This window comes from Sebastes fasciatus, chromosome 18 (genome assembly GCF_043250625.1).
Source record: "Sebastes fasciatus isolate fSebFas1 chromosome 18, fSebFas1.pri, whole genome shotgun sequence".
In the NCBI taxonomy this organism is placed as follows: domain Eukaryota; kingdom Metazoa; phylum Chordata; class Actinopteri; order Perciformes; family Sebastidae; genus Sebastes; species Sebastes fasciatus.
Window position 1 is genome coordinate 2,854,938 of NC_133812.1, and position 15,132 is coordinate 2,870,069.

Below are 15,132 nucleotides of genomic sequence, written 5' to 3' on the forward strand. Positions count from 1 at the left end.
TGCTCGTTATATTACGACTTTTTTCTCGTAATATCATGACTTTATTCTCGTAATATTACGACTTTATTCACGTTTTATTACGACTTTTTTTTGGTAATATGACTTTATTCTCGTTATATTACGACCTTTTTCTGGTAATATTATGACTTTATTCTGGAAATCTCAGATGTTTTTTCCCTCAATGTGGCCCTAATACCCCGTCGTACATTTGCTCTTTGGCCCTCACTGTATTAGACTTATATACTATTTACTTAGACTATAAACTGTGTTACCTTCATCACAATGCTCAAATCTTTTGCCGCTCCAGACAGATTTATTTGAGTTTTTTTGCCTAAAATGTCTCTTTTGATAGTAAAGGTTGCTGACCCCTGGACTAGTGGGAATGAACACAAAGGGTCCAACTTGCACGAGTAAAGCGAGGCGAAAATTGGCTTTGCTTTTGGTGTGAATGCAACATAAAGCCTTACAGTAGGATTATTTCAGCCTGGCTCCCGTCAGGTTTATCTGTAGTTTTGTGCTCCGTGGCCCACCTCGACCCCGCTTTACCTGTGAAACACAACTCAGCCACTTTTGAAGCGTGTCAAGCATATCATGGAACAAAGCCGGAGACACACTTCCTTTTTTATTCTCCTCTCTGCTCCCTCTCCCCCCCTTACTTTGTTAAAACAGCCCACAGAATCACATTTTCACATGTCGGGTCTCCAGTGAGTATTTTGTAATTCAAGCCGGAGCACATATAGGGGCTGAAACTGTAGCATAACGTGAACCTTCTGTTTTTTCTCACTCTGTTGGAACCATTTCTTTTAGCCTCCCCGATGCAGGAGTGTCTCATGCTTTGTAATCTATACAAAACACCCGAGATTTATCATGCTCCGTAAATGCCAGTAAAATATAGGAGTGGGGGAAAAATCGATTCCCCTATTTATCTCGTTTGATTTTAAAATCAATGTTTTAATGCCAGAGTCGATATATTTTTTTCATTTGAGTCTATGCGGAGGTAGAACGAAGTTAGTAGTCTGAGTAACGTGTCGTCATATCCGTTCCGTATCCATCAAAAACCAAATCAAACCGCATCGAGTCCAAACAAGAAAGTAGAAAACCGTGGAGGGTCCGCGTGGATACGACCTGCACCCTCATATGTTAAATCCAGCGTGCACTGTAAAAACAAAAAAGTCATCAAAACTCAAAATTTCAGGGCACTTTCTGCACTAGATTTTGGGGTTTTGAGGCCAACTCAAACTTTTCAGTTTTGAGGAAGGAGGTCTTAATTTGAGCCAACTAATTATCTTTTGTTGAGATAACTTATCATTCATATGTAATGTAACTTCAAGTTTTGAGTTCTACATACTAACAATTTAGAATAATAAAAGTTGTGCCAACTAATTATTTTTTTGGTTCAGATGAGAGCCGTGCCGTCGCTCTCGTCTCTGTGGTCAAACGGGCCGACGCTACAACTGTAGAGCACCCTTATACTGACATTTATGTTCTCTGCATTCAAACGGCCCCGATGGAGCTGACCATGGATGGATAAAGAGAACGGAGCTGACAGGAGAGCTAGAGACGGACTTAGAGAAGTTAGAGGAAGTAGACACGCGGGACTACGTCCGGTTTTCAAAATAAGGTGTTAACAAAGGGAACTGTATATAAAAAATGAACATATGGAAATAAGATTGATTGATTATATTATTATTATTATTATATATTCACCAGAAGTATAACACATTTCACTTCAGGACATCTCTGACTACATACATGCTTAAAATCAAACATTTTACTACATTTTTACTGTATCAATTTAGATATTTTCCAAATTAAAAGTCCCTAAAAGTGTATGATTCAACTTTTTCCCATGGTCTAGTGTTAAAAAGGTTAACAAAAATCTCAATTTGTTGGTGAAGTGCATATTTTGGACTCTTAAGAACAGGCTTGTGTGTCAATTTTGTGCCAAAGTAGACCCTGCTGAACATCAAATATTAAACAGCAATTTACATGTCGACAAATGGTAGTGGAAAATGCTACTTTTGAGAAGTTAAGAGGGTACTTTTTTGTATAAATGTTTCTGTATCTATAATGTAATTAGTGTGTTTCCTCAGTTTGCAGAACAACTTAATTTTTGCTGACTGTGTGCTTATACTGGAACACAGTTTTCAGCCTTCTCATTTCCCTCCTTACAGTCCCCGTCTGTCCTCCCGCTCGCCACTCGTTCTGAATGCAAGCAGCTCCTCCCGCTCGGTTGTTGTTGTGGGGTTTAATGAGATTGTCCGGTCTGAAAGAACAGAGATCCTCGTTGGAGTCGATTGACCTTCGGTTGTTTATTTTACTTAGATATCAGATGAACAGATCACACATGCACACAGCATCTTCCCAACGTTCTACCGGGGTGTAGTCCAGTCATCCTCTCTCAGAGCCCCGTCCTGTCCAGCTGAGCTCTTTCACATACTTCCTGTCTCTTTTTCGGTCTCTGCTTGCTTTCACAGCTTTCCTCCCAACATTTTCTTTTTGTCTTGTTCATTTTGGTGAACATCCATTTGGATCCTGTCATAGAAGATTTTTTTGTTTTTGTTGGGTCAGTAGCCAGTACGATGTGTCCAATCTCAAAACGAATGCTCATTTGTTTCAAACCAACACTTCTGTTCTTGACAACTATCAGTAACAGATCACGCATTATCAGATTTGCAATAATGTGTTTAAAGGAATATTGCAACAGTTTGGGAAATATGCTTATAAACTTTCTTGGTGACAGTTAGATGAGATCAATATCGTGTCCGTTAAATGTGAAGGTGGAGCCAGAAGACCGTTAGCTTAGCTCAGCATAAAGACGGGAAACGGTCCAAAGTTCAATAAAATTCACCTCCCAGTGCCTCTAAAGACACGTTATGTCTTAGTTGCCTAATTCGTCGTAAGACCAAAGTCTAAAAAGGACTATTTGTGTTTTTTGTTGTGTTGTTTGTTGCCTTGCTCTAGGGCCCTTCGGCAGTGTCCAGGGGGTGAACTGGCACCTCTCCAGCTACCAGGTCACTCGCGGGGGAATCACCAGAGGCCCCACGATACGATATTATCACGAAACATAAGTCACGATACGATATTATCACGATACAATATTATCACGATACTTAAGTCACGATATGATATTATCACGATACAATATTATCATGATACTTAAGTCACGATACAATATTATCACGATACGATATTATCATAATACTTAAGTCATGATACGATATTATCACAAAACTTAAGTCACGATACGATATTATCACGATGCAATATTATCACGATACTTAAGTCACGAGACGATATTATCACGATACTTAAGTCACAATATAATATTATCACGATACGATATTATCACGATACGATACGATATTATCACGATACTTAAGTCACGAGACGATATTATCACGATACTTAAGTCACAATATGATATTATCACGATACGATATTATCACGATACTTAAGTCACGGGACGATATTATCACGATACTTAAGTCACAAGACGATATTATCACGATACGATATTATCACGATACTTAAGTCACGATACGATATTATCACGATACAATATTATCACGATACTTAAGTCACGAGACGATATTATCACGATACTTAAGTCACAATATGATATTATCACGATACGATATCACGATACTTAAGTCACGATATGATATTATCACGATACAATATTATCACGATACTTAAGTCACGAGACAATATTATCACGATACTTAAGTCACAATACGATCTCATTGCGATTTTAAACCTTTTGCAATATGCTGAGTATTGTGATAAGATATATTGTGATTCCTTTTTTTCTCCAAATGTAAATTATGCAGTTTGTCAACATCTGTTATATTAATAAGATACAGTTTTCACTCTGTTCATCTCAGAGTTTTCATTCACATATCTTGAGGTCAGAGGTTAAGGGACCCCTTTTGAAAATGGCCATGCGGGTTTTGAACGCGCAACTTTGGAGCTTTATTTAGCATTCTTCCCTAAGTCCGCTACGACCTCTGAAAGACATTAGTAGCCAGTAGTAGCCAGGCCCGTCGGATTGTTAAGAGGTTAATAGTTTATATCATAAAAGATCGATACTTGACGTCCGTGTATCGATACAATATTGCCACGCAAAATATCATCATAATATGCTGTATCTGAAATGTTTGACTCTGATCATTTATGTTACAGTATATTAGTGACCAACACACTGCAGTTTAAAGTTGGAACTCAGGGCTCTGTACATCAGTTTGTACTTTTATGAATCAAAAAGTCCAACAAGTGGGCAACTAGTCAAAATATCCATTACTGATGGAATGTAATTCAGAAATCTGTATTTATGTATTGTTTTAGAGACACAGCTCACCTTGATTTATGATGAATATTAACACCGCTCACACATCTTTAACCTGCTCTTTTGAGCTGTTAAACAGAGCCTGAACTTCTGTCTCTTTTTGTCTTCTCTCTCTCAGAGGAGTGACCGTGTTCTTGCCAGGCCCGCTGGGAGAGGACCATGGCCCTGAGCGATGCAAGTGTCGACCCCCTGGCCCTCAGCAATGGAGGGCACCATTCTCTCAGCGCCAACGGAAACGCCCCTTCAGACAGCAGCACACCGGTCAGCGACGGCAAGGACCCTCTCACGGCGACCTCCAGTGGAGACGAAGACGTTCTAGTAAAGGACGCGGCGTCTAAAGTGGAGCAGAGATCGTCGCGTGTTGTCCAGAGGACGAACAGGCCGAGCCAAAACGGCGGCGTGGTCAAACAGAACGGCTCCCTGAGGAACTCCCCCGCCGTCACAGACTCCCAGAGGCCGGCCGGACGCCACCTCTCCCCGTCCTCGTCCTCCCCTTCTCTCCAGCCTCCCCCGCCGGCGCTCTGCTGCCAGCACTGTCGCTTCCACTCCGCCCCGTGCTGCCCCTGCGGACAGCAGGAGTGCCCGCTCTTCCAGAACCCGGTCACAGGCCCGGCCCCTGGCTCCATCCCCCACCCCGGGACCGCTCCGTCCTGCCCGTGCTGTCTCTCCGCCTGCACGTACTCTCATCCGCATCCCCATCCTCCTCACCCGTCCTCCGCTCTCTGTCTCCAGCACCACCACCATCACCAGCGCTGGCAGGAGCACCTCCAGAACCAGACGCCTGGAATCAGGTACATTCTTACATCTCAGTTTATTCCAAAAGCATTACTCAGTAGCCAAACATCGAGTGTGTTGTTTAGCATTCTGGTATTTCCCTGATCCCAAACGTTCAACTAATTCAGCTGTGTAGTAGTCCAAATCTGTTGCTTGAGTGTGTGTGTGTGTGTGTGTGTGTGTGTGTGTGGATGATTGTGTATTCGTTGATGCCCAAACCTCTCCCCAGTTTGGGCAACAGAGGGTCTCTCATAGCCCTCCAGGCCCCCCCATACCTCCCTCCCAGTGCCCCCCATGTCACATCCATGTTTAGGGATCACGTTAGGCCTGGAATGCAGCTGGAGGTGGTTACGGCTGTTAGGGCACCACGGGCAATATTTTGGAGAAATGCAAGCAAGGTTATTTTCCCCAACAGTTTTCTCCACGGTACGTCACCGGTACTGGTTACGAGGGTTACACCACCATGTTGAGAGTCTGCCACCGGCACCGACTGATGTAAGTCAGTAATGAGCCTTTTGCCCTTTGAGGTTTGGTGAGTTGTCACGGCACAAAGCCGCAGCTGGTGAGTTGGGCTATATGAAGAAAACTAACCTCATTTAAAGCAGCAGTAGGCAGTCTGTTTTTGGCATCATTGGGCAAAATTCCATAATAACCTTTCAGAATATTGTAATTCAAGTGTTCTGAGAGAAAACTAGACTTCTGCTCCCCGCTCCAACTCCCCGTCGGTGCGGGCGAGATGGGCCGGTGGTGCGCCCGAGCCCGCTGAGCCGGGATCCCACCTCAGCCGGCGCGCGCCGGCCCTCACTTTCATTGCGCCGCAGGGTTTTGCTGTCACCCTCTGACTCGCGCGTGCATTAGACTCCTTGGACCGTGTTTCAAGACGGGTCGGGTGGGTTGCCGCAGTGCCTTTTACGTGGGCCGCGGCACGACGCGGTTGTGGCGCACTGAAGACAGTCCGTCCCAACGGTCGACAGTCGCACCGGGAGCAGGGAGCCCCGTCACGGTGCGGCGAGGTCCGGGCGGGCCACCGAGCCACCTTGGCCCCGAGCCTTTCCAAGCTGACTTAGAGCCGGTGGCGGCGCACCACCTCGTATGCGGGACTCCCCAGCCTGTCGCCTTGAACACGGGTTTCTGAAAACAGGTGACGCTCCTTTATGTGGAGATCTGAAGCAGAATCCATTACATAGGATCATACTCAGTGGCTCAGCTTTAGGCCTGTAGTCAGAGGATGCTGGTGTTTAAAAGTCAGTTTAATGTTGGTGCTAATTTGTGTCCTGCTTTCTGTAGTGCTTTTACAGTTTTATATGGCTTGCTAGACCCTCCTGGCTGCTGGGATGCAAACAGCCAAAGAAAAGTTTATCCACAACACGAGAGAGGAATTTAGTATTTAAAAAAAAAAGAAACTAAATGAAACCTGCTTGCGAGCACACTCACCACTCGCCATCTCCGGTCCAAGCAGAATGTCAGCATTGTGAACTCATTTTGTTGGCAAACTGCTTTTTTCTGCCCTCAAGTGATCCAGATTTAGTGAGCTGGTTCTCTCTCCCTGTTACACCAAGAAACCACAGGCCTCCCACCGCATTTGAAACAGGAACCATTTAATGCCTTTGCACAATCATTTGCATAATCCTATATTTACCATCTTCCATAGAGGCGGGAGGCGAGAACTTTGCAGAAGTAATTATTGACTCGTGTCGGCTCCTTTTTTTTACGGCAGCGGCTCGTCGTGGGGGGGGGACCTGATTTACATTCTTGCTTCTCGACGTGGAATTTTCCTTCGCCGAAATTAAGTTTGCTCGTAATTTTCATTGGAGCGCGGGACGTTGTGGGTGGCGTTGAAAAGCTGAGGTTTTGTACACCGAACCCTTGGTGCACAAATGAAACCCCTGGGTGGGCAGAGAGAGGCAAAACAGGATTGTGTCGCAGGCGTTTTCGATGCATTCACCGGCATCTGTGGTTATTCCTCCTCCCCGCTCTCCGTTACTTTCATTTCTTTTCCTTTCTCTCACTCTATCAACACTTTTTCTTTCTTCGTCTCTCTCTCTGCTCTCCTCCCTCCTTCCCCCCCGTCTCTCGTTCCACATCAGAATGGAGAGCAGATGTGGCGTAAGGACGTTTGCGTCTCCGATGTTGAACCGCTCTCTTATTTACCAAACAGGTCGCTCTTGTTCAGCGATGACAGGTTTGAATTACAGGGTCTGGGGGTTTACGCCAAGACTGCGTCCCCCCCCCCTCTTTTCCTGTACTGTGTGTGTGTGTGTGTGTGTGTGTGTGTGTGTGTGTGTATGTGTGTGTGTGTGTGTGTGTGTGTGTGTGTGTGTCAGATGGTGAGATTAGACGTAGGAAACGATATACCTGTCTCTGTTGTGGAGTTTTGCCCTGAATCCAGACGTTAACAAAAAACCTTCAGACCTCGTCACCCCTTTTTTATTTCAGTCCTCCAGCCCTGTACCGCTGTACGGCTGCTGCTGGTAGTTAAATACAACCTCCACACACTCACACACATGGACGTAAACCAAGATACTAATACCCCTCGATAATTTGAGGGTATGGAGTCAGACAAGATGGTGTCAGATATCGGTTTGATCTGCCTCAGGGGCTGTGATCTGACAGATTAGCCGAGGGATTACATCTGTGATCACAGCACACTTACATCTCACACACACACACACACACACTGGTAAATCGTAACTTTAGCTCTTCGGGGGGAGACCTTTTTTATGTGCGTTTCACCAAAGGGGGATTTTTATGCCCCTGTTCTCGGCTTCACAAAGCATTAATCCATTTACCGAGATTAGCCCCGTACATTGTTTCCTAATGTTTCTATTTTGAGAATGATCAAAAGCCTTCGGGTCTTATCCCTACGGAGGCGTAATGCATTCACTTGAGAACAAAAATACAGTTGCCCTGTTTTTCCTGAATTAGGGAGATTATTTGTTTTAGAATTCTGAGAAGTTTTCATGGGAAAAAAAAAAAGGCAACTTCGCCGGGAGGAGAACGAATGGCTCTCCGAAGACGGACCTTCAGTTAACGGCTAGCAAACCCCGGTACCGTTGGGGGGTCAAAGCAGGCCGGTGGCCACTGGGTCTACCCTGTGTAACAGCAGATAATGGCCAAAATCTTCTATCACAGTATATGTCATTTTATATCACAGTAACGGTATATATGACGAGACAGTAATTGTTCTGTAAATTCAATTAAAGGGACTGCTTGTAACTTCTTACACCTATAAATCATTGCGGGTCGGTGGCAATACAACCTCCTCTCCACGCCAACCAGATAGAGCCTGAGCAACACAACCTCATCTCCAGGCCAGATAGGTAGAGCCAGAGCAGCACGACCTCCTCTCCACGCCAGATAGATAGAGCCAGAGCAGAACAACCTCGTCTCCACTCCAGATAGATAGAGCCAGAGCAACACGACCACCTCTCCACGCCACATAGATAGAGCCAGAGCAACACGACCACCTCTCCACGCCAGATAGATAGAGCCTGAGCAACACGACCTCCTCTCCACGCCGCATAGATAGAACCAGAGCAACACGACCACCTCTCCACGCCAGATAGATAGAGCCAGAGCAACACGACCTCCTCTCCACGCCGCATAGATAGAACCAGAGCAACACGACCACTTCTCCACGCCAGATAGATAGAGCCAGAGCAACACGACCACCTCTCCACGCCAGATAGGTAGAGTCAGAGCAACACGACCTCCTCGCCACGCCGCATAGATAGAACCAGAGCAACACGACCACCTCTCCACGCCAGATAGATAGAGCCTGGGCAACACGACCTCCTCTCCACGCCGCATAGATAGAACCAGAGCAACACAACCTCCTTTCCACGCCAGATAGGTAGAGTCAGAGCAACACGACCTCCTCTCCACGCCAGATAGATAGAGCCAGAGCAACACAACCTCCTCTCCACCATGGTCATTTCACATACACTGCGAGCCGAGGTGCTCGAGTCTGCTCGTCTCTGTCCTGTCTCAGACCTCAGTCCTGACAATTGTGCTACTATAATGCACAAAGTTTGCGGGTTGGGTTCGGGTGATCGATAAACGCATATTTTTGCGGGTCTGGAGGTGCGGATTGACTCTCAAAACGGGTCAGGTATGTGCGGGTTATAAAAAAACTCACCAGTGTATATACCGTCATATGGCCCAACCCTACGGCGGGGGAGTCGGGGCGGTCTGGGATCAGAACCCTGGTGCTGGGGGTTTTATGCTGACTGATTTTGAGTTGCTACTAGCCGCTAACTGAAGGTCCGTCTCCGGAGAGCCGTCCGTCCTTCCTCCCCGGGGAAAGTAGAATTTTTTTTTTTCCCATGAAAACTTTTCTCAGGATTCAGAGATATTTAAATATTGTTTTTGAATGCATTACGCCTCCGTACTATCCTTGTATGAAACCTACCAAATCTTTGGAGAAGGCGAAGCACAACTCAGCAGTATTTGTAGAGATTCAGCCATCCATCGTTTTTTCGTCGTCTTTTTTTTTTTTTTTAACTCTACGTCTGTTAAAAGTATTAAGACCATGTCTGTGTCTCCGCTGTAAGAGTATCTCTCGCAGCCATTTTATGTGTATTATTTAAGATGGGACGGAAACAGCGTGTCCTTGGGATGTCAGCTGTTTGGCCCCGGGTCAGCTCGCTGTGTGCCAGCAGGTTTTAAAGGCTCCAGGTGAAAGCCCTTAAGGCCACAGCACTGGGATCCCATTTCCCCCTGTGCTGTGTCTGCTTCTTTGACAAGTTGTACCCCTTAATGTGTGTTCTATTCGATTGCATGTCTTTCTGTTTTGCACTTGAGTGTGTATGATAAAGGTCCCATATTGTAAAAAGTGAGATTTTCATGTTTTTTATATTATAAAGCAGGTTTAAGTGATATATAAATACTGTTAAAGTATCAAAACAATCAATCCACGCAGAAACACACACAGCCCATATTCAGAAACTGTGCGTTTGAAATAAGCCGTTAGGATTTCTGTCCATTTGTGATGTCACAAATCTACAATATTTAGACCATTTCACAGTTTTAAACGTAAACATACTAAATGTGTCCCAGTTTATTTCCTGTTGCAGTGTATGTGAATGACATTAGCTGACAGGATGTAAACATGGACCCAAACTTTTGCCTAGCAACGCAATTCCGTTGCCACTCCGTTGAAATGCGCTAAAACGGAGCGTTTCAGACAGAGGGTGAATACAGGTATATTCAGACGGACAGCATGAGAAAAATAATGTGTTGTTTGAACATTACAGCATGTAAACATGTTCTAGAAGAAACACAAAATACAAGCATGAACCTGAAAATGAGCACGATAAAATAACAAAAGTAGAACATTTTGTATCCACAAATGAAGGAGATGTTTTCAGTCTTATGCTTGAAGTTTTGGCTTTTTTGGAAGACAGCCAACCACTGTCGTTGGGCAAAGCCCCCGAGCATGTCGTCCAAAAGTGTTAATCTAGAGTTAAGTATGCACACTTAGACCATAGCTACAGTTTCAGGATTTTACTTGGGGGGGAGGGGGAGGGCTTTAAGTACACACTTGTGGTAGCTGCAGCCCAGGATGAGAACTGTGTAGCTCCAGGGCACCTGAGGGTTCAGCTAACCTGCTCCTACCTGCACCGGCGACCCGGCAACAGCCACCAAACAGCTCACTGACATTCAACCATCCGGGGTCACCCCGAGTATTTAACCTCCCACCCCCACACCCGCTCACGCTCTGCTCTCCTGGAGCTCAACGTTCCTGCCCTCTTCACCGATGCCTTTCCCAACAGCTCTTGTTGTTTATGGCAACCGCGAGTTTTGGTTTAGATTCATGCCTCGTCAGATAGCGAGAATTCCTGTCTCTCACTCCCCTCCGACGCCGTCTCAGGAAAGGTCAGCTTTTTATTATCTTTGTATCTTGTAGTATTTGTAGGCGCCAGGTGGTTTGGTTGCTATGACACACGGGGGGGAAAAACTGTTTAAAAAAACATGAAAGTGTGGAGCGGTTCCATCATGCGTAATTTAGCAACTTTTTTATCAGCTGGATTATGTCCGAACATTTTTTTGGCAGACGGTGTGTCTCTGCACACCTGCCTGTCTGAGCTTCATGAGCACTGCTTTGTTGTCCTTTCTTTGCCATGTTTGCCAACATATCAAATTCCAGTTTGTTTTTTATTCTTCTTTACCTCCTTTTCTTTTGTCTCCCCTCCTCTGTCTCGCGCTTTCTGTCAGACAGCTGCAAGCCTCAACCGGCAAGCGTTCGTCTGAAAGTGAGCCGCGTTTCAGGGTGTCAGCTTGACGAGGCTTTGCACATTATAAAGAATAACAACTGTTTGAGAAAACCAGCCAGCGCGCCCGACCCGAAGGCCTCGCAATCGTCTGAACCTAAACATACATAGTATATATATATACTGTATATTAGGGCTATCAATTGATTAAAATATTAAAACGCAATTAATCGCAAATTAATTGCATATTTTTTTATCTGTTCAAATGTACCTTAAAGGGAGATTTGTCAAGTATTTAATACTCTTATCAACATGGGAGTGGATAAATATGCTACTTTATGCAAATGTATGTATATATTTATTAGTAGAAATCAATTAACAACACTAAACAATGACAGATATTGTCCAGAAACCCTCACAGGTACTGCATTTAGCATAAAACAATATGCTCAGATCATAAAATGTCAAACTGCAGCCCAACAGGCAACAACAGCTGTCAGTGTGTCAGTGTGCTGACTTGACTATGACTTGCCTCAAACTTCATGTGATTATCATAAAGTGGGCATGTCTGTAAAGGGGAGACTCGTGGGTACCCATAGAACCCATTTACATTCGCATATCTGGATGTCAGAGGTCAAGGGACCCCTTTGAAAATGGCCAGACCAAGTTTTTCCTCAACAAAATTTTGTGTTTGGAGCGTCACAAATTATTGGTATTTTCTTTTTTAATTTATAAGGGACGAGTAATGTTTTATACTTCTGGTGAATATAATCCAGTCGATCTTATTTCCGGCTGATTTCACCACGGAGAAGAGAGCGACGGCCGGCTTGACCGCACGTTACCGCGATACGATAACGTTTTCTGTCCGTGACAGAGTTAGGATGCAGCTTTAGCTCTGCTTTTCCTGTCAATGTGCTGGATTTAAAATGTAAGGATCGTATCCACGCGGAACCTCCGCCGTTTTCTGCTTTGTCGTTCGGCTCGCTGCGGTTTGGTTTTGGTTGACGGATACGGAACGGATATGATGTCACGTACTCAGACTACAACAATAAAAGCGGTAACTTTCTTCTACCTCCGCATAGACTCAAATGAAGCAAATATATCGATTCTGGCATTAAAAAATTTATTAAAAAAATAAAAATGTGATGCATAGGTTAATCAATTTTTTCCCCCACGCCTAGTAGTTATTGTTCTGTCGATAAAAATATAATATTAAAGGTCCCATATTGTAAAAAAGTGAGATTTTCATGTCTTTTATATTATAAAGCAGGTTTAAGTGCTATATAAATACTGTTAAACTATCAAAATGCTCAATATATGGAGAAATACACACAGCCCGTATTCAGAAATTGTGTGTTTGAAACAAGCCGTTTGGATTTCTGTCCATTTGTGATGTCACAAATATACAATATTTAAACCATTACACGGTTTTATTTCCTGTTGCAGTGTATGCAAATAACATCAGCTAACAGGAAGTCAACATGGAACCAAGCTGTTGACTAGCAACGCAATTCTGTTGCAATTCCGTTGAAATGCACTAAAACGGAGCGTTTCAGACAGAGGGTAAATACAGGTATATTCAGGCAGACAGCATGAGAAAAATAATTTTTTTTTTAAGTATTACAGCATGTAAACATGTTCTAGTAGAAACACAAAATACAAGTATGAACCTGAAAATGAGCATGATATGGGACCTTTAAAGCATAGGACAAGGATATGGTGGAGGAGGAGCACCTAAATGGTGATATGGGACCCTCTGGGCCACTTTACCTTCACAGTTCATTTGCAAGGAGAGAAACTAGCAGTCCGGGTCTTTTAAAAGCCTGCAGGCCTCCTTTTTTCTGTTGTTTCTAGCTGTTTTCATACACAGAAAACATTCAGTTAATAGCCCAAAGTTACACGGTGTTAAAGTCAACTGAAATGAAAAGATTGCATCTGAAAAAAAGTGTGTTAATATGTGTGTGTGTGTATATTTTGTGGCTCCTGGGGGCTCGTGTGAAGGCTTTGTGATTGATGAGGGAGATTTACTGACATCCTGCATGTCTACACACGGAGCTACAAGGTTAGCCCGGGATAACTGTGATGTATGCTGACATTTTCAATACAACAACCAAAGACATCCATGCATGACTTTGCCGGTGATTCTTTTTGTCGTGCACCGATAGTGATTTTAATGCTCCATAATTTAAATCCTGCCAGGAGAGACAGCTGGTCTATCTTTGAGTTTGTGCGTGTAAAAGGACTGTTATTAAGTAACATCAGCTCAGCTGAGTTGTGTGGGACCGTGTGAGAAGATCTGTGGTCCGTGGTTCCAGGGCAAAAAATGCCATAATGTGAGCAAAGTCAACTAAACTGAAAATCTCGTAAAACCGATACTCCAAAGAGTCTAGAAGCAAAGAGACGGAAACGCTAGATGGCGCTGCTGTAGCGCTGCCACCATTTTGGACTGAAACCGCCAATGAGTCTGTGGCAAGGGATGTATAAAGAGAGGTCTGCAAATCGCAGGATCATTATTTTTTATATAATATATATTGGCTGTAATTTATCTAGGGATGCACTGATACTGATACCAGTATCGGGTCCGATACTGTGCTCATATACGACTCCGCGGGGCCGGGATCCCACCTTAGCAGGCGCACGCCGGCCCTGACTTTCATTGCGCCACAGGGTTTTGCTTACACCCTCTGACTCTCGCGTGCGTTAGACTCCTTAGTCCGTGTTTCAAGACGGGTCGGGTGGGTTGCAGACATCGCCACAGACCCCTGGCGCATTTTACGTGGGAGCACGACGCAGTTGGGGCACACTGAGGAAGGTCCGCCCCCGGTCGACAGTCGCACCGGGAGCAGGGGGCCCCCGTTCCTTTTGGCACAGAGAAGTACTCATATCGGTACTCGGTATCGGCGAGTACGCAAATGTAAGTACTTGTACTCGATCTGAAAAAAAGTGGTATCGGTGCATCCCTTCTCTTAACATACCTCACACCACAGGAACATCTGGAAAGATAATCTTTAGAACCATCAAAAACTCAGGGCTTTGCTGGCGATTATCAGGGGGGGGGGAATCAGGCCTAAAATCGTCCTTATTCTGGTGTAGTGTGTCCCTGGCATTAGACTGTCCCTCTTCACCTCCCAACCCGAAGAGCTCTATGCCTTCCGCTTATCTTCTCACTCTGTTTCCCTGCTTTCTTTCTTTCTTTCTTGCAGCCATTTTCATTCCCCCCCCCACACCCCTCAGTCTTCCAGTATAGTTCGTGAGCATGAAGCAGAGCCCGTAAAGATAGCCGTCCCAGATCAAAGGCCCATCGCTGTCCCATAAAGCAGCATCAAAGCCTGATGTGAGCGAGACATTGTCATAACTACTCATAAGCTCTCTGAGCAGCTAGCCGGGCCTCAGCTGGATAAAGACGGCTCGCTGCTGCTGGCTGCTTGAGATTATCATCATCAGCACTCTGAAAGGGATAAACTCTACTACATGTGTCCACGCTGTGGTGAGCTGTATTTGGGTTCCTTTGATCAGTTTGGGGTGTACTTTATAGACCTGCTCAATAAATGTTTTACTGACTGGTTGTAATTAGTGGACTATCCTTAACAATAATAGTCATTCGTTGATGTCTAACACAAACATTTTAAGGCCGTATGCACAAAATAAAGCAGCGGACGTGCTGCCGGAAGCTCCGAGACACTGGTTGAAACTGAGAATCACAGAATAAACAGAGCGTATGTCTGCTCTGGCTTTAAGAGAGGCGAGGCGAGGTACATGTGTCCAGAAACAGGAGCTGTTTGTCGTTGCGGCTGCAGC

General features: G+C 44.7%; 1 protein-coding gene across 7 annotated transcripts in view; it reads left to right on the forward strand.

Moving 5' to 3' along the window:
- disp1 (dispatched homolog 1 (Drosophila)) overlaps window positions 1-15,132 on the forward strand; it is a 130,608-nt gene that overhangs the window by 85,514 nt on the left and 29,962 nt on the right. For all 7 annotated transcript variants that reach the window (XM_074615814.1, XM_074615815.1, XM_074615813.1 and 4 more), the window contains one exon: window positions 4,467-5,139. In XM_074615814.1, the coding sequence (XP_074471915.1) occupies window positions 4,508-5,139 (632 nt within the window). In that variant the 5' untranslated portion in view covers window positions 4,467-4,507. The remainder of the gene's footprint in view (window positions 1-4,466; window positions 5,140-15,132) is intronic.